This window comes from Cyclopterus lumpus, chromosome 9 (assembly GCF_009769545.1).
Source record: "Cyclopterus lumpus isolate fCycLum1 chromosome 9, fCycLum1.pri, whole genome shotgun sequence".
Taxonomy (NCBI): domain Eukaryota; kingdom Metazoa; phylum Chordata; class Actinopteri; order Perciformes; family Cyclopteridae; genus Cyclopterus; species Cyclopterus lumpus.
The window spans coordinates 26,081,026-26,108,169 of NC_046974.1; the positions used below are offsets into that span (position 1 = coordinate 26,081,026).

Sequence of the window (27,144 nt, forward strand, 5' to 3'; positions counted from 1 at the left end):
ATTTCTTATGCAAAACTGCTTTTCATACATGTTATACAGCCATCATTTGTATTGGCAAAATGTATCTAATGTCTTCTCTTTGCCTGGAATGATTTGTCCGACAGGAATAACTCACATTTAAATCCAAGATAAACCTCTTCTCAGCTTCTCCTCGTCTATGGCGTTGCATTCATAAACGGTTCTCTAATCTGGGTTACAGTTCATTTACTTTGAGGATACTACTATTATTATATAACTAGCTTTTAGTATTTTGTTCAAGATTAAGAGAAATCCAATAATAAAATCAGACAAACATGTACGCACACTGTTTCATTTAGCTTGAAATTGCCACGTTACTAAATTGACAGTATTTGCAATGTCCATTTTTTCATTTTAGTCGGTCCTGGCCTCAGATTAATAATTTAAAATCAATAGAGTTGGAACTATCTTGTTTTTTTTTGACGAGGTATACCTTTTTCATTATATAAATATCTCAGTTTAATCTCCACAAAAGTTCAATCAACTACCGAACATCGTATCTATCGTCCCAGGGAAAGTGGAGGCTTTCCAATTACTAAAGCATTTGACTTCTTGTCGTCATCGACTTTACCCAATGCAATTTGGTTCTAGAAGAAATCATTAGAGATAAAGTGAACATTTTTATTTTATAGAGAGGTAGGTCAAATGTATTGGTTCGGCTGTAGCTCATGGGAAGAGTGGTCGTCCTTTAACCACAAGGTAGCCGGTTCCATGCCCGCTCTCCCCATAGTTCATGTTGAAGTGTCCTTGAGCAAGACACTGAACCCCCAGTAAGACCCTGAACCCCCAGTTGCTCCCCAGGCGCTTCACAGCAGCCCACCGCTCCTTAATAACTGGGTCAAATGCAGAGAAGAATTTACCCATTTAGGGATTACTAAAAGTGTACATTATTATTATGCTGGATAGAGGAACAAAAAGGTGTTTGATGCAGTAAATCATAAGGTGCTCTCATAAAAACTAATACAACATAATGTACATTGGATGTGATACTATTTAGGCTACAGACAACATTGCATGAGAATATACCGTCATCAGTCTACCTTCCGAGACTCCACTGTTGGGAGACCTCAAGGGTCCACCTCAGGACCACTGTTTTTCAGCATTAATGATTTGTCAATCATCTGTCTTGATGTCCAGATATAAATGTTCGCAGATGACATGGTGATGTCTATTCTAATTTAAAATGGCAAGTGACTTTACAACTATAAACAGCTATAAAGAAAATAAATACTTAATGCAAATGCAGCTTTGATTTTTTGATTGTCTAATGTTTGTTTACTTCATAAGTCCTTAATCCTTCCCCTTAATCGATTTATTATAACAGCTAATGGTCCAACAAGATAAACAAATGATCAAATACTGTTACATAAAACAAAGTAAAACTAAATTTGCTCAAAGTACTTTCTAAATTACAAAAATACTATCCCCACAAGTATAAGAGAGTGTATCACCTTTGGTCAGTTTAAAGACAGTCATGTTGTCATTAAGGTCGGTCCTATAGGTGTATTAATTAACATTGTCATTAAGGTCAGATCTATGTCCTACAGGTGGATTTATCATTTTTATATTGATATATGTGCATTTTATACATGCCCAAGGACAACAGATGAAACTGAGCATTGTGCTACAGTATATCTTGAACAATATAATTATTGTACACTGCCGTCTTAAATAAACCAATAAATAAAATGAACATGCATAAAAAAAAAGTCCCAAAACCATGTGACCAGCATAGAAGACGTAATTTTCTCTCTGACTGTACGGTCAAAATATTTTATCAGTAATAGTGCATTGTAAATAAGTATGTTAATTGACCACCAACTATAGTGGATACAACGTTAGGCTTTATATTTCTTTTATGATTCTCATTTAAATATATGATAAAAGTTAAGGTGAAACTATTTCAAAAGTTGTTAATGTTAAGCTTTGCAATAGTGGCTATAGCTTGTAAAATGTAGGCAATATTTTAACATAAACCACGTTTCTTTGTGAGAAGGTACATTACTTTCTTGTTAATGTGAAATGTACCCCCAAATTATAGAATGATTCTGTCTCAATTGCTCTTCCATACTTACAATTGCTATTTTGAGTGCATTGTTTTCACAAAGTATGGCAAAATGAGTACCAGGATGGTTAAAAAGTTGAGTGTGGAACACTGGACACCTCAATGCGCGCCGTCTTAGCTACCCATCGGAAGGGGAAGAACCACCAAAATAATGTTCTACCTCACATGAACCAGGGGGCACACACAAGCAAACAAAAGTAAAATCACGTTCATTTTTATTCAGTTTTAATACAATTCAAGTCAAGTAAGCAAACAAGCTGGCAGATATTTTGGCGGGCAACAATCACGGTCAAATGTTGGCGGTACTGCTCCTTCCGATTGCAATTTTCCATTAAAAAGAAAAAAGAAGCGGTCATATTTTCCAAAGCCATTTTTGATTTGAGACCTCACTACCCTGTCGAAATTCACGCACTACACAAGTATATCATGTGTACACAGTGCACCACATGGAAGTGTACTAACAGAAGTATCCAAATTGAGACGCAGCTAGCCGAGCTAGCCTATAGCAAGTAGAGGCAGCGGCCGAATGGAGTCCGTGTTACACCGTGCTTTAACCCCAGGCAAACATCTTATTACCGTGGGCAGTGACGTGTACATTCATGAATGTAACTTTCCCCTAAAGTTAGTGTGTTGTTGTGTGACTGAATCCCAGAGGAACATACAGAGTGCTGTGGTCACCAATGACGCTAATCTCCATGTAGCATACACTTCAGGCAAAGTTGCAGATGTGAGATTCCTATCAAATTTAGAAATATCAATCAGGTGTTTTTAGAAGTGAACCCCTCTACAGCTCCACACCTGTCTGTCATATGATTTATTGGCTAGCTATAATTGGTTTGTGTATCAATTTGCCCGTTTTGTTTTTTATTTAGACGACCATATCAGGAAACCAGATCTGTATGAAAGTAGACTTGTTTTCTTTACAGATATCTGCCTCCACAGTACAATGGAGGTGAATGGAATTTGATTGGTGGGACAGTTTTCTAAAGTCTGTTAACTCCTGTGCATTTTCTAGAGGAACTGGTACATTGTTTCTGGAATGATATGTTGCTGTTCATTATTTTCAATGTAATCTCTCAACACTGTGAGCGAAGATGGAGGCAGAAATCTCCGAGGCAGATATCTCCAAAACGATTTGCATGGTTGGATGCATCCAGGGGTAAGTGAGAGAATGTGTTCTTGCATAATTTGGGTGGCCTTATTCACCAAGCATGCGTCCCTCTGGCAGAGTGAAGGCAGAGATCCACTGTGATTTGAGAAACAATATGTAAACATCTCAGCAGCATGAATGTTGGATGTTGTTTCTGAATGTATTTCTTGTAAAAAGTTTAAATCCACATGTGATTCATACGTATGTTGTATGAGTGTCCCCAAATAGCCGGCTAAAGCTTGACTGGTTCAGTTGAGCACAATAACAAAATCTGAATGGAATTTAATAATTAGAACTATGATTTCATTTATTAAAACTAAGCATCGTGTTCACGTTAGCTTAGAATGAGCTCTTCATCTACAAATGGAGCAAGGGAGTGCGCCATGTTGCCATGTTTCTACAGTAGCGCCGAATGGCCAAACCAAAGAGTGGCTCAAGAGAGAGCTGAAGTCCAGCGTAGTTCTCCTACACGCTTGTGAAGCTGTGGTGTTGTGAGACTGCAGAACCGTGGTACCGGATTCTGGAAATCTGGATCGTGGTCCATGCCTACTACTAATTATTCATACATTTCTGTCATATTCATTGAATGTGTTGTAACTCTGTAACTCTGTTCATTCTGTACACATGACATCTATTGCTTCTGTCCCTCCGGGGAGAGGGATCCTCCTCTGTTGCTCTCCTGAAGGGTTCCCACTTTTTGGGAGTTTTTCCTGTTCCAATGTGAGGTCAAAGGTCAGGGATGTTGTACGTGTACAGATTGTAAAGCCCGCTGAGGGGAATTTGTAATTTGTAATTTTGGGCTATACAAAATAAACTGAATTGAAAATGTCCCTGGGACAGCTTCCTGGGCCAGACACTTAACCCCAAATTGCTCCTGAACCATTGGGTATGAATGGTTAAGATAGTTCCGATGGGCAGATGTGAAGAAGCCCATTTACCATTACCTATTATTATGGGATGGGCGGCCTTTCAGCGAGGCGATCAGCGTTTTGCATTCAGCGGCTCACGTTACCAAAAGGAGGTATTCCGTTGGTTGCTTTTCAAATCCTACACACTGTCCCTTTTTAAGTTTAACATTGTATGTTTTTCTTAACTATAACCAATTTAGTTTAAGTCTGTGGTATCGTCCTTCACGATGATTCAACTGGGAATGTCTACGTGCCAGCAAGCCTTTCATTTACCATTACCTCAGAAGTTAACACAAAATGTGTTTTGCTTTTTAGATTTCACAAGCTCAGAACATTCTTCCACTTATTGTTCTCCCACTATGCATCTTTATTGCGATATGTAACCATCAGTATTCCTTTTGCTGTTCCTTGGACAATATGCAAACTCCCAGTCTGTGTGCACATGACCTCTGTGGCCAGAAATGTAAATGTGTGCGTCTGCATGTTTGTTGGGGGAGCGGGGAGTTGGTGGTGGAGGCAGCCGGGGGTGGAGGCAGCGGGGGGTGGAGGCAGCCGGGGGTGGAGGCAGCCGGGGGTGGAGGCAGCCGGGGTGTCAGGGTCTGATATGCGGTCTGTGTGACGGCTGTTAATGGGGGCAAATGTGTGATAAGACACGGCATGTGCTCTGCTGTTGCAGGAAATGATGTTTCACCGCTACCTCCCTCTCTATCGCTTGGCAGAGGAAACTGTAATGAACTGTAATGCCACGGTTAGAAATCTCACTCTGCCACATTACACCACAACCGTGTTTTTATCCGTGGCCTATAACACATAGTAGGTCAAGATTAGACTGGGGCTCATATTGTATTGTTTACTATTATTTTTTGTGTAAGTGATCATACAACACTGGTCGTCTATCAGAAGTGCTAAACTTCCTATAGACTAGATTTCTTTGAATACTTTTTTAAGAGATGAAAATGGGAGAATTTCAAGATACTTGGCTTTGAAAGTTCACAATCACAACATTTAAGCAATCTGCAGCTTCCTTTTAAAAATATAATATTGGATGTCAAAAAAGTAGCTTCTAAGTCCTCATTCATTTTTTTTGACACAGGGATGTGCAGTGGGGGGGAAAAAAAGGAGAAATTAGATCAGGTGGCCCTGAAATGACGCCACAGTTGTTGCCTTATTTGCAGATGAGAACTTCTATGCAAATATGTCCAGCGGACAGTTGGAAAAGGATGGGAGGCGGTTGGGGGCAGTCCCAGGGGGAGAAAAGCTTCTCCCATCTCTTCTAACACAAATTAAGAAAACACTGTAATGTGCACTAAAGGTAGGGAAATACCCCGCTCACCCTCTGAGCTGGAAAATGAATACATGAGGAGGGGCAGCTTTGACTTAAAAAACAACAAATACATTAAAAATGAACTTAAAATGGAGTGGCAAGGCAGAAAAAGATTTACAGTCCATCCTCAGACAGATTCTTATAGGAGAGGGGTAGATCCACAGCTGGTACCGCATCACCTCCATCTGGTGGAATCTGGTCGGCATGTTGACTGCTCGCGCCGTCTACTCACAACCTCCTTGACCTTCCGGCGCACGGCCACAGTGTGTCGTCCATCACCGGCTGTGCGCCTCCTCAGATATATGTGCCTCAGTTTGTCAGTTTTCTCTTTCCCTCTTTTCTCTCAGCCCGTATATTCCGGAGCGGAGTCCTCTGTCGTCTGAGTTGTTAGCGTGCCCGTTGCACACACGGCGGCGCCCGCTCGTACGTGATTGAAGTCGGACTCCGGCTCATCCTGGTCCTTGGGGGAGTTTTTGGAGTGGATCTTGCCAATCTCCTCGAGGGCGCTGGCTAGGGAGTCAAGGTCAGCGGTGTCCTGGTGGCGAGCCTCCCACAGGCTCAGTATGACCGCCGACGGACTCCGCTGCTTTGCAAAATAACCCAGGTTTCTGTAGAGGAGCACACAAGGCTGGATTAACGCTGGCTTCAGATACCGCGTCCCTGCTGATGCATTTATCTCATCAGTCAAACTGATTCTGTTAAATTAAATTGTTCTCATTTCTTTTGAGCGAGTGTCGTTGAGGGTGATTTTGATGCATGAAAAACGAGGGCTGTAGTTCTCAAACTGTGGTCCTTCAAGCATCATTTTTATGTTATAATATATTTTGACAACAAATCTAATTCAAGGCCAGAAGAAACTAAATTCCTTAAACAACTGGGCACTGTAGGTATTAGCCAACGTTAGCTAAACAGGAGGAAATAATGCATCTTTTGGGACTACTTTCAGCCGTGGATTAATACACCTTTGGTGCTTTAGCGAGTAGTGTTGGACAGGCTTGGGCAGTAACGGAAAAGTGTTACGTAATTAGGACAGAGAAAAAACATAGCTGCATACCGAAAATCAAGATGACAATTTCACAATATATTTGAAAGAGTTGTAGCAGCAGTTCCACAAGGTGGCCCTCACAGGTAAAGGCAGGTGGGAGCGAACCGCTTCCAATGTCTGGTCCAGCAAACAGAATACAGGACACACATTTTCATGCAGGTATTAATTATGGGATATACATCCTACAGTCCAAGGATTTAATTAATATGGGTACTGCTGCTGCTCCAAGTGAACATGTGGCAACACCAATGTGTCAAATGATGACAGCATTTTCACAGCTGGGAAGCACAACTTGCACTGAGCTGTGATTTTGTTCCCTTTTTCTGCTCTTCTGCTAAAACCTACCATTTTTAGCACGTTTCTTTTTTGTCATCTTTATTTTGCATATTTGATATTGAGCTAATCCAAAAGAAACAAAGTAAATCAAGTTATGTATGCTTTAATATTGTGATACTTTGATTCGGTGACTGAGGACATTTTCTAACTGGCAATAAGTAATTGTCTGGAAAGAGAACACACCATGTTCAACCAGTGAAACTGTGCTTTTAAAAACAGATGATATCTATCTACCTTATACTTAATAACCTGATTACGCAGGTTGGCTCTATAATTTCCTGCAAACCAGACTCATTGAGAAGTAGTGGTAGAGGGGACACTGAACAAACTGTTATCCATTACAGGTCATCCTGACCACCTCATACTGGACAGACAGATACAGGAAACCCTCTTCAACGCCTCACCTCTGTCTCACAAAGAACTCTCAGCTTTATCATTTACTGTCTGCACCATTGTGCTCTAATTAGTTTTGCTACTTCAATTACCTTGCTCACCATTGTACCTTTCACTCCACCTCATTTGATCTTTGTTTAACTGCAACACGTGTGCACACTTTGCTGATGCATATAGTATGTTATCCTACATTTATGTTATAGAAGACTCGAGTTCTGCATTTTTTGCTGTTGGCATTTTAGTTTCTGGCTGTCCCCGTCTTGTTTTTTTACAACCAGAAGTGAGACGCTGAGGCATTTATAGGCAAACAAAATGCTCACAATGAACTATCGTAATGTAAAAACACACTGTGGAAGGGTTCAAGTTCTAAAAGGAAAACAACCGGACAACACTCTGGTAGTGACCTGTCAATCACAAGGAAGCCCTAACCGTAACGTATACCCTGATTATAATCATATAATTATCTATTTGACTCTAAATGACCATAATGTACTAAATGAACATCACGCTGTATTGAAGAAGACTTGAAACTAGAGATTGAGACCATAAACTCATGTTTACAATGTTTACTGAGGGAATAAATCAAGAAAGAAGTAGAGTCATTTTCTGATATAAATCTATATAATTAGAAGAGCCTCTTAGTGGTCAGTAGAGAGAATGCAAGTTTAAGACCCTCTTCACTTTTCAGACCCGGAGGTTGCTGCATGGTTTATATTTCATACACTGGTAGTACTTTGGTATATTTAAAGTATATTCTTTACATTCTGTATTCTATAGATATCTTTAGCGTTTATGTATACTGTGTATGTACTGTTCCTATTATACAGACAACCTGCTGCTGTAATACAATATTTCCCCAAATTAGGATCCATAAAGTCCCTCCATCCTTCCACCCACCCTCAATGTGTCCATCATCAGAGATGTTGCCATAAATGTGGAAGCATTGAGTGATGTAGACGAGATGTGAATAGATGTTCAAACCACAAACTACAATTACATGCTGTTAATGGTATAATTACAAATTAGTGTTCTGTTATTTTGCGCAGGACGAAGTGATTAACATTTCAAATATTACTATACAATAAGTAAAACATAGTATAAAATGATATATATTTGCAAGTATAGCTAATTAGAGAATGCACAGTATAAATACACAATTCTAAACATCAGTCCTTAATCAATAATAAAGAAAATCCAAATGTGTCCTTGTGTTCCCTTCACTTGAATATTATACAATCCACTTATTATATCTGTCAGTAACTAAAGAAATATTTAACACAAATTGTCTTGGTGCAGTAAACAAAACCATCTGGTTCTACATGTAGACAAAACAAAAGGTATGACCTTTTAGGACTATCAAAAATACAGAGAATAAATTAGCATCATAAATGATGAGTAATTAGTGGCAAACACAGTGTGGTTGAGATTTAATTATCAGGTGCTGCCCAGATTAAAGAAAGGGAGCGTGTTGCTACGCCGGTACAATGCGTCATGAGGCTCTGGATCCAGTTGGGGGCAGTGTTTCCCTGCCGCTCCCCGATGCCATGCAAGAGGAAAAACAACAAGCAACATGAAAGGCTGCACCCATTGGTCACATCAGGCTCGGTTCAAAGCCGCCCAACTTGGAGAGGAAAGCGTATCTGGATAATTTGGACTCCCGAAGGACTCTTAGATATCAGCAGTTCATGAATCGTGCACTTAACAGGAGATTAAAGCTGCCGCAGGATCACACCACGCAAACACGACAACTGGATTGAGTAAATATTAGCTTCTCGTCATTATTGCATATTCGAAATTTGACAAAAAGGGGACAAACAAGTGATGAACAATACATATCTTCGACAGACCGTGACAGAAATGGTAAAGATGCGGTTGATTAGACACATTATTCCTTCGAAGGATGTCGTGTTATAAAGGCCCAGCAACAAAACCACAATGCACACACAGCACGCATTCACCCAATTATACAACCACGACGTAAAGCCACGCTCATTAACAGGTCAACAGCGCTCGTCGGCGCGTGTTGGCGGGTCCAGACATCACGCCATCTCAGACAGGGATGCACATCACACGCTCACCGATCTAAGTGGAGCTTCTGGGCTAAGAGTTGCCAGTCCTTGCCCTTGGCGTTGGCAGTGTCGAAGGTGGCACAGATCCTCTGGCGGATGGACGAGGGGATTTTGAAGGCCTTGGGCCCCGTCTGGGACGTGATGGTGCAGTCTGTCTGCATAAAAAATGGAACGGACTCTTTTTCAGTCTGCAGGAAACGGAACAGAACAGAAACAGGCTCAAATTAGACCGGGTCAGAGAAGAGTTTTCTTGTTGTAACCGGCTTGGAGAGCCATGTGGATGGGGTTTACTGGCTCAGGTAACATTGACACGTATACAATTATCTTTTGATAATCAAACCCATAACCTTGTGTACTTACAATGTGGCTTTACATGTGTGGAGTTGGTTCCTTTGTGTCACGAGAGGCTGTGGTTAGTTTGAACTCAGACTAGTTCAGATGGATTCAGACCTTCTTCCATGGGTCAGGAGCACTCTAACCCAGACATATCAAACAGTTGCTTCCACTAAGCTCAGCATAACTTCAAACAGCATTTAACCACATTGTTAAATACTGCACCATAATCAATAAGAATCCAAGCTGAATACATATGTAGAGGGAGAAAACTACAACCTTTTTAAAAAGGGACAATTCAAGCCCAAAATCAATGATACATATTTATTCCCCTTACATGGAGTGTTATTCATCAATCCAGATTGCTTTGGTATGAGTTGCCAAATCTTGGAGGTATCGGCCGGAGAGACGTCAACCTCTCCAATATAATGGAGCTAAACGGCCCTCAAAGCACCAAGATAATACATTTGCAAAACTCAACAGCAATATTTCTTTCCAGAAATCATGACCCGGTTACTCAAAATAATCCACAGACCTTGTTGTAGGCCGTTTCATGGAGGACCAAACTAAACCCGCCTACCATATCATCATGCAGTGTGCATCTAGTTCCATTAGATATCTCCAACACTCACACCTAAACAATCTAGATTGATAAATAGCAGTACAGTTACAATAAATAGATATTTGGTGGAAACACATTTTTGCTTTCTGTTCCTTTTAAGGCACGTTATTTAAGATGCATCTGGTTATCTTGAATTGTCCCTTTAAGGCCACCTTTCAAGCCTCCAGGTGATTATGCGTTTGGTGCTCAGGACCCAGGGTGGAGTATTACTTTACTTGTTCATATTGCCTTCTGTGTTTATGCTGGCAGTAACTTTTCCATCTGGCCCTCCAACGTTCCATCATTGACTCTCGAGTGCCCTCTTTTGGTTATGTCTCACAGTCCAGCAGATAGAGCAGGTTTCAGCACACACACACACACACACACACACACACACACACACACACACGCGTCCTTTTAATTCTTATTTTACTGGCACACAAAGAAGCCCTGGCCACCGTTGAACAGCTGGCTGGAGATGGAACCGAAACAGGAAACACAAGAAGTCAGCCGGGGGTTTCTTCATCGTCTGCCAGTAAAATGAAACATCCTCTGTCAGGGCTGAGAGAGCGTACCCTGTGCACATCACCAACACAGAGCAAACACACCGTACGCTTGTGAAAATGGTATTGGGCACGCATCGTGTCTATGTGGACATCTCTCAAGGCTTCTTAATGACAGCCGAATCAAGATGAACCAACTCCTGTTTCCATAATAGTAGCCATCATTAATCAGTGTGAACATTTCTATTTTCATTTGCCAATTTTCTGTGTGCTGTAACGGAAACGTGATGGCTCGTTGGTGTTGGTGTGGAGCGCCTCTGAAACCGCTGTGTTGGTGCTCTGCATGGAAATAATATTGATCCGACTTGGCGACCCACAATGTAAAACACAGCGTGGCCCCTCCTCGAAACGGTCACGTGTGTTTACCGTTTGTGTGTGTGTGTGTGTGTGTGGTGATGATTTGTGTTCTACTCACAGCTCCTATAAACACTTTGATTTCTTCCTGCAATAAAAACGCAAAAAGTAATTACAAATATAATTTCACCTGCGTCTGACTGCAGTATCGGTGTGTTTTTGGCGTCCTCGGGGTGTGACGAGCACGTTTGCGACTGCGTGTGAAAAAAGCAGTTGGGTCAAATCAATGTGTAACTCTCTTCTGGCTCAACAACGGCTGTCAAGGTGCTCTTGAGTGAGGATTTCTACCTCTGAGCTGCTCCGTGGAGCTGCTCCCAGGTGTTAATGTAGGGGAATGCGATGCGGGCTGTGTGCCTGGAGTTCCCTTTACGAATAAAGGTTAAACTAATATTTGAGGTGAAATAAACGTGGTGAAAAGCTGCATCTCTGTTGTCTGTGTTTAGCATAAATCTGTGAAGAAAGAGGGAGAAAGTAAGAGTGTCCTCCTTGCTCTATTAATACACAATGCAAGCTCAGGAGAGCTGGACACACTCCAGGAAGGTTATATAAAGGTTGAGCGAGAAAGTGAAACGTCCGTCCCCCCCCCCACCCCCCCCGCGCAGCTCCAGAGCCTCACCTCGGCCACGGCCGTGTAGACCTGCAGAATCTGCTCGTGGCCTTTGACCTGCCGCACGCTGATTTTACAGGAGAGCTGGGCGGTGGCAGGGCTGTATCTCTCCAGAGAGAAGGCACAGTGCAGGGGCTGCTGGTTGCTGCACCACACTTGAGGGAAGGAGAACTCCTGAGGAGGCAGAGGGAAAAAAGAGGGGACATCAGAGATACTGATAGGAGCATGCTAACCAGCTAGCCGCGGTGGGCTTCCCGTCTTGGAATACCACTTGCACCTTTTGATAGTTTTGCTTATTGGCTTAAAACCATAGTGGAAAAAAACTCTGTCTCGGCCATATCAAAAGTGACGATTCTTAGTGAAGGTGGCGCTAGTGATGACTTAACCCCTTGTGGCTTTGGTCTCGGCTGCCCAGTGCAGCTCACAGCAGCAGATAATGGAGTCTGGGAGTGGTGGCGGAGGAGCAGGGGAAGGGGGATGGGGGGGAGGGCTGATTGACGTGGAAAGCTTGAATGCTCTTTAGCACTAAAAGCTGACTTGATGTATGGGCACGGCGCTCGGTTATTATTCTACGCCAAAGCAGGTTCGCGGTGCCTGCCTGCCATCCCAAGTCCCTCATAAATAAGGCCACGGAGAGAGGGTGGGTGTCTTTGAAACCGAGCTTTCACCCTGCATCCAGGTCTTTAAGCAACAACAGCGTTACAGTGGGGGACACAGCTCAGCTGCTCTGCGAATGGCAATAACAAGATACAAAACAGCATTCGCCGACTGCCGTGGTGCATTCAATGACTTCAATCTAATACAGTTTGCATCTTAATGCTCCTGCAAGCAAAACAAACACAAAGCCATTACGCTCAAGTCACGTCCGTCTGTCTGATCCTCAGAAGGGAAATGTGGGTGACGGCAGGTTGCACGCTGAAAGAGCAGCTTTAAAAGCGCAAAAAAAAAGGTCCACGCAAACACAAAGATGAAGCGAATCAACACCAGATGAATGTCATGAAGCGTACAGAATAATTTTCATCAAGCCAGATTTGACTTGTCCTCTTTGTTGGAGCCTATGTGACAACAATGGAGGTCAAACATTATCCCCTAACACTGTATGAAGGTTGTTTTGTGAACCCAGCGGGGCTGCAGCAGTATCACTTAGCATCACATTAGATTAGCTGCAGTTCAGAACCAGTTCAACCAAGTCAAAACAAGCACAAGCAAAACCATCAGTACCCCCAGCTCATGTTTTAAAGGTGAGCACGTTTATTGTATCGGAAGCAAGAAAGATGCAACTTCTGTTTTAAATACAATTTTGTTATTTCATTTTCAACACAGCTGTTTGTGGGATGCATGGCGATGAAGTAATACATCGATTAACTGTTCTTACACTCTAGAAACTGGAAGTACAAAGCCTGGTCGTAAATAGGTGTACTCACAAACATATATAGGTGTACTCACAAACATGTTTATTACCACAGGACGCTTGCGCTGCTTGTATCATACAACTTGCGTTAGCTAAAGCCACTAACGTAAAGTTAGTTCATTCATTGACGTAAAATCCCCGTCTCACAATTTATTTGTTATCAATGAAACTATTACATAAGCCCACACTGTCACTAACTGAACTCCCTGTATTAAGATGATCACATTTCTGGAAAATGTATCCATTATGTCAAAGTGATTCAGCAGTGAAAACGTTTAAAAGATACAGATAGAAGCTAACGCCTACAGATCACAGTGTGAGTGTGAACCAGCACATCATCTGGTGATTCAGACCGAAGATAATGACAATGACCTTTATTCACTGTTACAATTATTAAAAAGAAAACGGAGCATGTGTATACACCTACAGTCTTTTGTATAGCGTAGTGCTAAAGCTTGTTAATCATGCGCTAACACACTCGGCTAATGCTAGCACCACCGGTTTTTATGTAGAAAGGTAATGTCTTAGAAATGTATATCTCCTTCCTACCTCTCTAGGGAACGAGTTACACAACGTTTAACCATGACTGAGTGGGAGTCTATGGAGCAGAGATGATGGGAGCTGGCCGATGCTACGCTACGATTGGTCAGTCTGCATACTAGCGACGGGACTTAGGGAAGGGTGAATTTAGGATCTGTTTTGATTCCTTTCAAACTCTGTTGACTCTTTTTTTTTTCTCGCCTGTGCTCCCTCACTTTCCATTTTAGCTTTTTGGTTGTTGTTCCGTTAATTCTTTTATTTTTCTTTGTGCTTATCCTACCCAGGCAGCAACCACCAGTTCTGAAAAGTGAAGCCTTCTTAAATACAGCTTTAAACTGGCTAACGGACTTCTTCGCGCCAAATTTTGCCTGTGAAAATGTACACATCGCCTCTTGGAGTCTGCATGCTGAAAATCGTCATTTGATGTTGAGGGGAATCGGACCCAGTGACAGGCATTACCATCTCCTCACTGATGGTCTTGTTTGCTTATGTAGGTCATACAGAGGCATCAGTATTACATTGTGACTGTTTCCACTTAAAAACTTTTTGTAGTAAATTTAAATATCAAATTAAATATGATAATTTATCCAGAAATTGTGTCGAAAGTAAAGAAGTAAGTGCCTATTTGTGCTCAAATAAGAGCTATTATACTGCCTGCTTATGCTGAAATGGGTCAGTGAAAGTTGAAGTTAAAATTAGTATTATTTTGTTCTGCCTTATTAGAGTGGTACCAGATAAACGTTACAGTAAATTACATCCCACAACACAGAGGGAGAATCTCTAACTAACAAGCCCAAACACACCCCTTTGTTGCAAATTAGCACTTTAGTATCATATCTATGTTGCTGCAGTTATTGCTGCTGCCATGGTTACCTGACATGTGGTAAAGGGTTTGATGCTCCACAGGAACTGGGGAACATCTTGGATGGACACCTGGAGGCTGAAGGTGTTCGCTCGGAAAGGCAACATCTTTGGCTCCTCGAGGAGCTGACCACCTCTGGTCTTCTCTGCAGCCACCACTCCCTGGAGGGGAGAGGTAAAGGAGAGGAACGGGGAAAGGAAGTGAGAATGGAAGGAAAGGGGTCACAATGAAAAATAGGGATGAGAGAGAAGCACAAAAACGAGAGAGAAATGAGATGAAAGTGAGAGCATTTGTACTACCTTTGCATATCAGCACAAACACCTGTTGCAAATCCTTTCCTCTGTCACATCCACTAATTGACTTATCACAAATATTAACACAGAAAACAGGTCGCCAAGAAGCGCCGTCGAGCCTCGGCTGAACAAACCATACAACTCCCGTTCACATTAGCATCACATTTGTGGCCTGAACGTGACAGATTGAAGCTTGGATTTAATGCTGGGGGGGGGGGGGAGGGGAGGAAGGGGGGGAGGGGAGAAAGGGTGGGGACAAGCTTCCATCTCCCAAATTGAATTTGCGATGATGAAAGAGCACTTTGATTGTCGCTTGCAGGTATTCATCTGTCATCATTGTTCAGTGTCCCGGTGGGATGGTTCTGTGTCTGGCCCGTCTATCCTTAGCCATCTCAATCACAAAGGGAAAAGATGGGGAACAGAGCTGTGACTAATGCCAGGCCACGCTGATTGATTCTGAATAAGTGTCCGTGCATGCAACAGCTTGGTTATGCATGCGGGTGTGTGTGTGTGTGTGTGTGATTGCACTTTTATCACACTTGTGTTTGCAGAAAAGCCTGCCTAAGGCGTATTGCATATTGTTATCACTGTAGGCGTGAAAACAATTGACTGTTGTCAACATGCAGATGGAAGACGCTCACATGAGAAACAAATGACAGAAAGGGGAACCTGAAAAATGTCGTTACTCTGTCTTTGTCGTTCGAAACGGTTTCACCGGGTAGCATGTTGGAACGTAGCTAGCTTGGATAGACGTCTCTCCTTTGAACTGGTTTTGAAGCAGTCAAGATGCTATGATTGTAGTTTTGTGGAGATTATGATTGTTCCTGATTTTCTGTGTGGCACATCACACAAGTGATTGATGTTTAACAGCCAAGGGAGTGTTGCAAAGTCAGCCAAGAATGAAAAATCAGCAACTTTCTTGCCAGTTATGGGGCTTTTAAGAGCCCTTAAGTGACTTTATGGAAAAAACGGAAAAAAAACAAAAACTTTTTCTGCAGACCCCCTTTTTCTTTATTGAAGCGAGTCGCCAATATTAAAAAAATACTCTTGTGGCTATGTCTCTCCAGACTGACTGTTTATTGAGTGGGCGAGGAATGAGCTGTAGACCAATCCCCATAGTTGGTTCAGGAAACTCCTCCTCCTTTGTCTTTGTTGTAGACAAAGGGACTCATTTATGTTTAAGATAAATGGCAAATGGACTGTAATTGTATAACTAATTAAATTACATTTATTTTGTTTAGCCCAAAATCACAAATTACAAATTTAACTAACTAACATTCAGGAACAGTCTTGGGGTTAAGTGTCTTGCCCAAGGACACAGTGACATGATCTAGCGGAGCTGGGGATCGAACCTCCGCTGTTTGAAGGACGATCCTGCTCTGCCACTGAGCCACACTAATAAGTTAGGTGTATACAACAAACCTAGCAAATTAGGTTTAGGAATAGATTCTGAAATATTTAGTTAGGCTTTGGAATAGAACCTGAAATATTTAGGTTTAGGCAACAAAACTACTTTGTTAGGTTGAGGAAACGAATAGCCCTGTGTCGGATTTGTGGACTTTATAATTCCCTGTTCATGATTACATGGATAACGCACAACATTATTTTGAGTTGTTGGAAACTGAAGCATATCTATAAAGGCCCAGACCTTCCAGTGATCATGGAATATTTAATCCCAAATACGGTTCATCTCTTGAGGAATGCCTCTGCACGTATGTCTTGTTTCCACATATTGCTTAGCATGCAGCTAATTTATATGGGAAGACATATTTTCTCCCGGATTATAGTCGCCGTTTTAAAACACGTGGTTAACGTTGTTAATTAATAAAAAAATAAAAAAAACATGACAATGTTATATTCAAGCAAAGGGCTTAAAATAAGTATGTGGGTTATTTTAAACGTTTAGTTCATTACTAAATTTAGTCATCATTTGCTTTTGGTTTCACACCGGACATGAACGGTGGACTGCTGGGTGAAAGTATTTGTTCAACCAATCCATCTACGCCTTACTTCCGTAGAGTTTGATTAGAAACATACTTTGGAGAAGTCAAAAACAAACATAAAGAATACATTTCTCTCAAAAAATTGACAAAGCAGTTTGGTTGTTTGGCAATGTCAATTGTAGGGCTCGAGGCTGCATGAAAACTCTTCCTGATCGGGTGTATGACACATAGCATATTATCTTTTACAGCTAAGTGAATGAGATATACAACAATTAGAATAGTGGAAACCCAAAATGTGAAGACCATTGTGTTCATAATTTAAGAAATCTTATTGTTGTTGTTGTTGATGATAGAATTCAGGATTTAGAAATGAAGGCTAAAAGCTAAAGGTTAAGGTGAACAGTACTTTCTGGGAGCCTTTACGGTGGAAGATAACGTCTGCCAGCAGAATACTAATATGCATGGTATTTTCAGGTAGGAAGCTTTTATCCATTAAGTCTCCAGTACTGAATGCTGTGACCTTGGAAATTGACTTGCTGGTGGAGAGGAATTATTTAACAAGACTTTTCCTGAATTTCTTGTTAGAGAGGACACAAGGAAAAATCACTCTGAATCTAAAGGTGTTGTTTTAGGATCCTTACTTTACCTAATTTCAAAATGAGATGAAGAATTTTTAAATATAACAAAAAGGGCATACATTTTGGTTGAAATATCCAGAACATTTTACTCGTTGAGGGGGTAAAAAGAGAGTATTGTGCAATATCAGAGAAAATATCGGAAAGCTGCCAATCGTAACCCTTCCTTGGTCTCAGCTGAAGAACTTGTCTCCCTCACACAAATGTTTGTTTTGCATCAGGCTTCCTGTTGATCCAGAACCCAGACCGCGATTGTGCCCGATCTTGGAAAACACACAGCAGAGAAGCGGTGCTAACAGACAGGAGCCCAAGGGACCCGCACAAGTCTGGCATCTGCTCGGCAGGCTGGAAATTCATGAACCAAATCCAGAATGCATTTTAAAAGCCAGCTGCCGCTGACGGCTGCGGCATGACAGAGAGGCGGTCGGGAAGGCAGAGTCAGTCACGAGGCTCTGTTCAGTTAGCCTAGTCTCTCCGGGGAGGACGGGACGCTTGGTGTTCACTTATGAGATCCTAATGCTTACCCTACAGGTCGCTGAAGGATAATCAAGTCAAAAGAACTAAAACATTAACGTTAACATTTGAATGGCAGTGATTACAGTACGGCAGCCTTTCTCTCAGTCTATTAAAACCTCTGGGAGAGAAGCTGTCAGGCTGTGACAGAGCCCCCACCATCAGCTAAGTTTCACAGTGGTAATGAATCTGTAATTACTCACTTGGTTTAACAGGTAGAGAGCACACGCTGAGGTCTCCGGTGCCTCAGACAGCACCGGCTAAAACCGCATACACACCAGATGTTCAGTTTGAATCTAGGCCGTGACCTACAATATGTTCCTACGTAGGAAAGGGTGAAATTGAAAATGTGCATTTTGAATTCTGGACCTTTGGGGAATTGAGTACGAAATGCTCTAAAAAACAACAACGATACAAGGAGGCATTACATCACTCATTGGTGTACGGTAGATCAAGATCAAATTGCTTACTTTAATGACCTGTTCACAAAAACATATTTTTTCCATCTCTTGATGTCACAAGAGGTAAATGAATCAATTCTGAGATATTTGCCTCTAAGATTTCTGTCTCGACCCTAATACGATGGAGATGAATGCAACCTAATTTGTGGAGATCACAGCTTGGAAAAATGACATTCAAAAGCAAAGTGTCTTTTGAGAAATAATGTCCTGTTCACTTTGTATAACGGGGTTCATTGTGGATAATCCAGACTCACTAGGAAGAACATGTAGAATTTTCCAAATATACTTTTTTGTCAGTGCTATGAGTACAACAAACCAAATTCCACTCAACATGCTATAGAGATGGATAACTTAAATTAAAACATACAAAATATTTTTCTCCGTCATCTCAGTGAAATGCATGCTTTCATTCTTTGGCTAATGGTGTGTGTGTGTGTGTGTGTGTGTGTGTTTGTGGGTGGGTTAGCAACGTGTAAGCAAGCGTGTAGGCATGTTTTCCTACTTACACATCCAGCAGACAAAAAGCAGCAGTAGCATTCACTTGGACTCTGGCCACCTGACTGTATCAACTCTCTTTTCGGTTTAATGTTCCTCCGACAACAGCTCCTATGTTCCCCAGCTAGTCGCTAACTTTCCTGTGTGCTGGTTGGTGCTAGCTGTGCAGAGTGTAACAGAGCGTTTGGCTGGAAGCAGCATAAACAAGGCTCATGAGAGCTGTGAGAATGAACCAAAATGTTTAACACTGAAACATTGACCTTAAAGTAGCTAAAGTGTTGCGTAGCTATAGAGCTGAGGGGAATTGAAGAGTCGGGGGATGATTCTCTGTGGGTTTGTGACACTGGTGAGATTACATATTTGTTTGACATATTTAATAATATAAGAACAGAATCGTGAAGAAGGACCTACAGCGTTCAGCGTCACCAAATATAAACTCTTGGTCAAATGTGTCCCTTGGCTACTGTAGAAACAAATGCAAGATGGCCGCCTATGAATTATGAGTTTATCAACATGGTCTCACAGCAGTTTGTGAAATACTCATGAAATGCAATCTATAGGTTTTTTGTACAGGGACACAAATCCTCTGTTTATTTTGTGTCCCTCGGCACAACTTTGTATTCGGGACGACTTAAAATAACTATGTACAGTTATGTTTAGGCAACAAAACCAACAGTTAGGTTACGAACAGTTTGGAAAACCACTACCATTTTGTGTTATTTCACAAATTGCCATGATACTAGGTTGGTTTATAACCTAAATGTTTGGATAAAGGAAGTACCTAAGCCATTATTACTGGCCACATTGTCTTCATTAATAAATGAGATTGTGGAAAACCCTTTAGGATCAAAGTGCTGCTGGAAAATATCACCCTCGTTGGAGGAACCAAAGAGAACCAAACCTAACCGGCGTCTTCCCCCACCTGAAAGGCGTGTGGCGTGTCGTCCACACAGTACACCCGCAGGCTGTAGCTCATGGAGCCGGCCTCCATGCTCCCGAACACGGCCAGCTTCAGCCTCTTGACGGCAGCCTGCGTCAGGGGCTCGCCCACCAGGGCGTACGAGCCCGGCTGCTCCAGAAGCAGGTGGCAGCTCGTCGAGTCCAGTAGGCAGTAACAGGAAGTGCACTCCTCATCCACCGACATCACTTCCTGCAATGAAGCACATAGATGGTTCCCCTTGAAGACACAGTAGCTATCTTCCCAATGTTCCTCTCAGCTAGAACATATCACATTCAGTATTCCTCTGCATAACTGCTGAGAATAATATGGGGCACAAAAAATGTAAACACTCGCTACAAACTTATGTGTCTTATCATTAACCGACTATTAAAGAAACAAAACATTCTGCACACTTGAACACACTTTATTAACATTTTGGTTTTCAGACCTTGATCAGGTCAAATCTGAGGAGATTATTTGGTTATTTCATAATATTCATGTGGACCACTGCATATATTTCACCAAAAGTGGTGCTGGGAATTAATGCAAGACAAAAAGGAAGCCTTATGTACAATGATGCATTTTAAGATTATAAAAGTATAGTGAGTTTATTTCATACACATCTGTGGGCAGACATATATATTGAACATATGCACAAAAGTATAGGTCCATAATTGAGTATATAATGATAGTCAAATGTCAAGTATTCTCATTACGTAAAAGTCTTCACACAACTACTTATATATATGATTATATCATTTTTTTACAATGGCACTTATGCCCAAAGGCTTTTCATGCACATGCTTACATTTGTAATTTATATTTACCAACATACCATTCTCAGCTATACTTCTGTTTCTATAAAATCAACTCTTCGAGGAGAGTTTATGAAACATGTTTCATCATATTTCATTTAAAGATAAGGGCAGCATTTTAATCTAAAACATGATGAAATTAACTTTATCTTCAACAGAATGTGAAGATAAAGTTCATGTCAATGGCAAAGACCTGTCTTGTAATACCACTTGTACCTGGAGAGGCGATAGTCACCGTCTCTTGCCCCGCTGTTGCAATGACTCTACATTTAGATCATATGAACCCAGTAGTAGAGGAGAAATGCTGCCCCCTATTGGTTTGGAGTATATGGCCAGGCATTACAAATTGTGCCTTTAAAGGGAAATTAGTACAATCAATGGATTAAAACTCAGTTACCTGAGTCAGACATTATCTTACACACTGAGACTTCCTCCGATGTGATACTAGATAATTTTGCAATAGACTTCAGCAATATTCATGCCCGGAGCTATTTCGATATGACTAGAAATATGATCAAATGAACGCGCGTGTACAGCAGAATGTATTATGGATTCTGGTACACTGCTGTTGAATTATGATGCAGGTAATATAACCCTGTTTTAAATCACAAAGCAAAAGCCACACAGGTTGTAAGCAGTCTCCTGAGAATGTGAGAAGAACATTTCCTACATGAGGGATGGTTCAGTACAGAATACAAAATGGTCATTATGAACAATACATACTGTTGTATTTAGGAGACAACAGCAGCTGTGAAGCACTACATTGTTTCCAACTGGAATGAAGGACTCTGCAATGGTCTATCCTCATTTCCTTTCCTTTCTTTTCCTTCATCAGAAACTAATGAGAAGACAAAGCCAGCCAAAAAGAGGAGTTATATTATACCAAGCAATGACACGTCAAAGGAAATATCTGAAAGGAACTAAAAATCTTGTTTTCTTCTTTTTCAATTAATGAGTCATCCCATTGGAACAAATCATGTTTGAAGAAGGCCTACTCTCTGCTGAGCTCATTCTCGTGACTGAAATGACCAATTTCAGTGGAAATGCCAAGATTCACTTCAAGGAAAATACACTTAAGCAAAACCTGCAAATGACAAGCGATATAATGTCTGAGTATTTCTTTAAAGGAATACTTCATCCACAAAATGATCATTTGTGTATCACTTAATCACCACGTGTTACCCTAAAAGCCTCGAAGAAAACTGTGTTTGTCTTGCAAGCTTCAACTACTAATTGACTAAGAATAACTGATGAATTGAAGCAAAACATCCACAAAAAACCCTCACACAACTCATGCAATATAGTGCAAGTCTCATTCATCAAGCCGTATGCTCACTACTTCCCAAACACATGCATCTTCACTAAAACCTTGCTATTTAAAACCCACTCGCCCTGACATGGACACGTAGCGCACCTGAGCAAGCATGACTGTCCATGCAGCGGTGTTTGAAATAGTTTAAATTGGTAATAGGTTTTTAGTGAAGATGCATGTGCTTGGAAAGTAGTGACCAACCGACAGGGAAAATGAGACTTGGATTCTAAATTACAAAGTGTGTGCGAGTTTGTAAACAGATTTTGTTCATTTTTAGTAATCCCTGAACCCACGTGGGAGCCAAAAGGTTAGCTTTTCCTGCTGAAGGATAATACAGGCCGTGGACGGCAAAGTGCAACAAATCTACCTTCAAATCAATATCCAGACGCCCTCCCAGTCACGCAGCACTTTGCAAGCCTCATCCATGCAGGCCGATCAAATCCACGAACTACATGTGATTATGCCATTTAATGAGGAGCCGTGAGACTGAACGGCATGGTAGAGCGCAGCCTGAGGAGCCGTATTCTTTCCCTCGCAAATAATCACAAATTAACTGTCCGTATGGCACGTTACAGCCATCACGCCCCGCAAGACTGCTTTAGAATACCGGTGCAACTGCCACAGAGCTTCAATTCTCCATAATCTACGGATTTACCTCATTATCCGTGTGTTTGCAGAGTTTTGCACACGCCGTAATGCTCAATGTGATGAAACGTGAAGTGAGAAACGTTACCACACGTGTTCAGCCACTTCCACATCAGGTGTTTGGATTCCTTCTGTCAACACTTTATGTTTATGCATTTTATACTCCTCATCAGCGCGGCTTAACTCATATGGCACTGAATAACATCATAGTGTGGCTGAGTGCTGAGGAGTCTTCTGTGTGTATTCTAACGACAGACGGAATAAGGGTATTTTATTGGAACTGTAACGTTGCAGGTATTAACTTCGGGTTAGCCCTTAATGGTAAGTCATTATTTCTAACCAAGAAGCTCTGAGGAGCTCTGCCCTCTTTTAATATTAGAGTGAAATCTCAAAGCGACATGAATCTTGTATTCACTCACATCCCCCCGGTCTGCTTCCTCATTCACAACACTTGCTCATCTTGAGAAATTTCCCTCTTACACGGCAAAAAAATAATTATTCATTTTGTCACGCAATGGCAAACCTATAATACTTTGTAATACCTATAATAAATGACAAGGGTAGGTAAACATGAGGTTGAACTCAAAGGATGGGAGAAAAAATACACAAGCTAATAAAGTGGTGACAACTTGGTCAGCAAACAAGCTGTCGATCAGAAGAGCTCTTCCAAACAACATCAATCTCTGACCTGGAGGACTGGAAGAGGACTCTCGCTCTCTCATCTTACAAAGACGAACAAATGAGTGAAGCGAGCATCCACTTACGCATCTCATGTCTGTGCGTTGGGATGTTTGTACCGTTGGTACCGCACAGAAAGAATGATTTAAAAACACTCAGAAAGATGTTTTATTTTGAAAAATGACCGGATACATCCGTCTGAGCCTCTTAGATACGTTACCCCCAAAAATAAATTCTACAAGCTATCAAAAATGAGTTACTGACGGTGGTCTGAAAAGTACGTTTCAGACAACACGCTGGTATTCTGGATTAAAATCAAGGCAGAGAATCCTGAGATCGCCTAAAAAAGCACTGAAACCTGCTTCATTTCCAACATCCTGACTTTGTGAAGAGGGTTTTCTGCAGTGACGGCGACCAGAACTGAGTTATGGAGCAGACTGGATACAAAGAACACACTTCGGGTGTCATTGTCTCCCATTATGGGACCGAGATGGGACCGGCTCGCTGCAGAGAAACAAGCTCAGGGCTCCCACTAATTCGACGTAATGGTGAGTTGTATTTTTATGCACTTTATATTTCTGTCTTATTTATGCCGGTGGTATCATATTGTCTCCGTTGTGAACTGCTTGTTACGTTATTTATGTTACAGTTTGTAATGTTTCAATAGCCAAACAACAGGACCAAGCTGTGGCTACCTGCTGTGAACATACACTCAGTCATTTGGCTCCCAGCGTTTCATACTGGTGAAAGAAAAGATAATAGCAACCAGGACTAACATACTTTGATCTTAGTACAAGGGTAGCAAACCAAACCTGGCAAACATTGTAAACCCTGAAAAAGAAACTGTTCCATTAACTGAAGAATAAGGTCCATTATGGTGCATGTGGTGCAGAGGCCGCTAAAGCTCTCAAATATTCTTTATATCAGCCATTTCCACAATTTATAAAAACATAATTCAGGACAAAAGAAGACAGCGTAGAAAGCAGTAAATTATGGCTGTTCTTCCTCTAAATTACAAGCTCTTTTAGGGCTGACAACCACAACAACAGCCGGTGGCAAAGCTGTGGTATTCATTATTCTGACCCATGCACAGCTTGCCAAAACTTTACATCAGATTCACATTTACATTACTGCATGAATAAAGTTGCTGCTCAAAAACATGAGCAAATAATGCAAAGTGAAGACAGCGATTGGGCTTGTCATGCCTTTGGGTTTGGGATTAAGCTCTCGGGACTTCATCCAGACCGGTGAAAACACTCTTCTTCGAAGGAGGGGGGGGGGGGGAAAAGAAAGAAGAAGAAAAAGCTGACATTGTTGGAACACATCCACATAAAGAGCTGGTAGAAATACAATGTGTCCTAACCCAAAGCATCGGAGCGAAGCTAACAAGAAACAAGCTGCACCGCTCGCTTGTGTTTGTAGTTGATGCTGTGTTAGATATGTGATGTTTAAATGTGTAATTGGGGTTGGGAAATGCCCGGGGAAGCAAATGGAGAGTCGTGCCCAGCCAGTGAAACAATCGCCATGACTCTCCGCCTGAATGCCTCGCATCTAAATTCAACATTCCATGTCTTTCCTGATCCACTAATCGATACTGCCCCTTATACCTTCCCCGTTGCAACCCCCCCACCACGTCTCCCCCACTGACTGACAGCAGCCATGCCTCTTCTTGCCCATTACACGCTGTAATTGTTTCTTTATTTTCCTCCTGCCGGACTGGCAGTGTTACCTTCATGGGGTCTTATGTCACCCTCTGAGCCCACAGAGAGCAGGAGGCTGGATCAATGAGCAACCCCACCCCAACAGTCCTTTATGGCTCACGCATAACTCACCCGACACGCTAACAGGACCTTTTACCACATAAAGCACATATATATATATATAAAAGGTCAGCAAACAGAGGGAGATAACAGTCAACCAACGGTGGCATCCTGGGTTGCACTGCCCGACACCGAGTAACATCTGATACTGTATGAAATAGTGAGAGGAGGACATAAGGACACTATGGCCACGGTTACACTTGTGCTTTCTGTCATTGAATGCGTCAGATTGAAACTCGGTTGTGTCCACGCGTGACACTTCTGTGCGGCCTCCTTGATCGGATAGGGATCGGATATATTTAGTAATCAAAGGAGCGGCTGATTAAACGTTGGATAAACACGTTTCATTTCCTATAAATTCTTCCATGATAAAAGTCGCCCATTGTTTTGTTATTTAAAAACACTCTTATTTAAATAAGTTCCATCCATCCATTTTCAATACCGCTTATCCTCATTAGGGTCGCGGGGGCGCTGGAGCCTATCCCAGCTGACATAGGGCGAAGGCAGGGGACACCCTGGACAGGCCGCCAGTCCATCGAGGGCACATGTAGGGACATACAACCATTCACTCTCACATTCACACCTATGGGCAATTTAGAGATCAATTAACCTGCAGCATGTCTTTGGACTGTGGGAGGAAGCCGGAGAGCCCGGAGAGAACCCACGCTGCCACGGGGAGAACATGCAAACTCCACACAGAAGGACCGCTCCGACTGGGAATTTAACCCGCGGCCCTCTTGCTGTGAGGCGACAGTGCTAGCCACTACACCACCGTGCAGCCCACCGTGCAGCCCATTTAAATAAGTTAAATGAGGAAATGTTGTGTGACTTGACAGTGGTTCTAAGCTGTGCACTTGCTGTCTACACCTGATCCAGATTTAATAGAAAGGCAAAGCCCCCCTTCTGGTGCCCCCCATGGGACCTTTATATGTAGTCATCGTAGACAAACGTTTTTGATACCCTTTGAATTGTGCCATAAATGAAACATATGATGTTTGCCGGTTTAAAAGATCATTTCAAGTTGCAGTTTGCCATTGTACCCTTAGTTGTGTGAAAGCGCTCAGCGAACCACATCGCACAATGTACGTCACCAACATGGCCGTTACCTGGTTTTGTAACGTAGCGATGTAACTTAGCTATGTTCCATGTGCAAATGTGTCATAATCTTACCTGATGTCTCCAATCCAGTGACTCTTTTTATCAGAAAGAAGGACGGAGACCCGTTGTTGGTGTGAGAACATCCTGGTACCAAACACAGGCATCGTAGCTTCAGAGCGGGATGGGTGTGTTGTCTTTCTAAATATCTACTTTCAAAGTCTTATGCTTCAACAGTTATACCAGAATGTAATATTTTATTTATCTTTTTAATTGATAAACATCACCTTTGTTATTGCATGTCAACATTGAAAGTATTTGTCTATTTAATTGGTACAGCCCAAAATCCCAAAGGCCTTACTGCCCCAGGACCATTGACTACCGTACATATCTTTTCAGAGATACGGTCCCACGGTGGCCCACCGGAAGGAGACCGGACTTCGCCTTTCAATGCGAGTAAGAACCATGTGTTCTGGCTTACCGAGTCCCAAGTGTACAGACATGATCAGAAGTCACTTTAAAAAGGACAACTGTAACCATGGCCTATGACAACCAATCTCAGTGTTACATGGCATCTAGTTGCCATACTGGCATGGAGGAAATACTGTGAACTATGCTCAGTCCTGCTTGTCTTCAAATGCACTTATTCAACTGAATAAAATCAATCAAAGCTGCATTAATCATAGTGTTTGCCACTTGGGGGTAGCAGAACTAGCATTGATGTAATATGACCAAATAAAGTTTCAATAGGGAACGTGTTAGCAAACAATTTACAGATCCAGAAGATACGGAGGCGTGTTTTTATTTCCTCGCCAGCTCTTTGTTCAGAGCTGTTTTACATAAAATAGCTGCCGGCTGGTGCTGGAAAATAAGTTGTATTTAAGTGAAATGTGTGGGCCAGAGCACCAAAACAACAAGCT

The 27,144-nt window shown here is 41.9% G+C and overlaps 1 protein-coding gene across 1 annotated transcript in view; it reads right to left on the reverse strand.

Annotated features, from left to right (window-relative positions):
* Nucleotides 1–5,808: 5,808 nt before the first annotated feature.
* Nucleotides 5,809–27,144, reverse strand: part of unc5db (unc-5 netrin receptor Db) — a 179,853-nt gene continuing 158,517 nt past the window's right edge. The window contains exons 13-17 of the mRNA XM_034541792.1: nt 19,842–20,069; nt 14,591–14,740; nt 11,776–11,940; nt 9,318–9,496; nt 5,809–6,073 (exon numbers count right to left, since the gene is read on the reverse strand). Coding sequence (XP_034397683.1) covers nt 5,809–6,073; nt 9,318–9,496; nt 11,776–11,940; nt 14,591–14,740; nt 19,842–20,069 — 987 coding nt within the window. The remainder of the gene's footprint in view (nt 6,074–9,317; nt 9,497–11,775; nt 11,941–14,590; nt 14,741–19,841; nt 20,070–27,144) is intronic.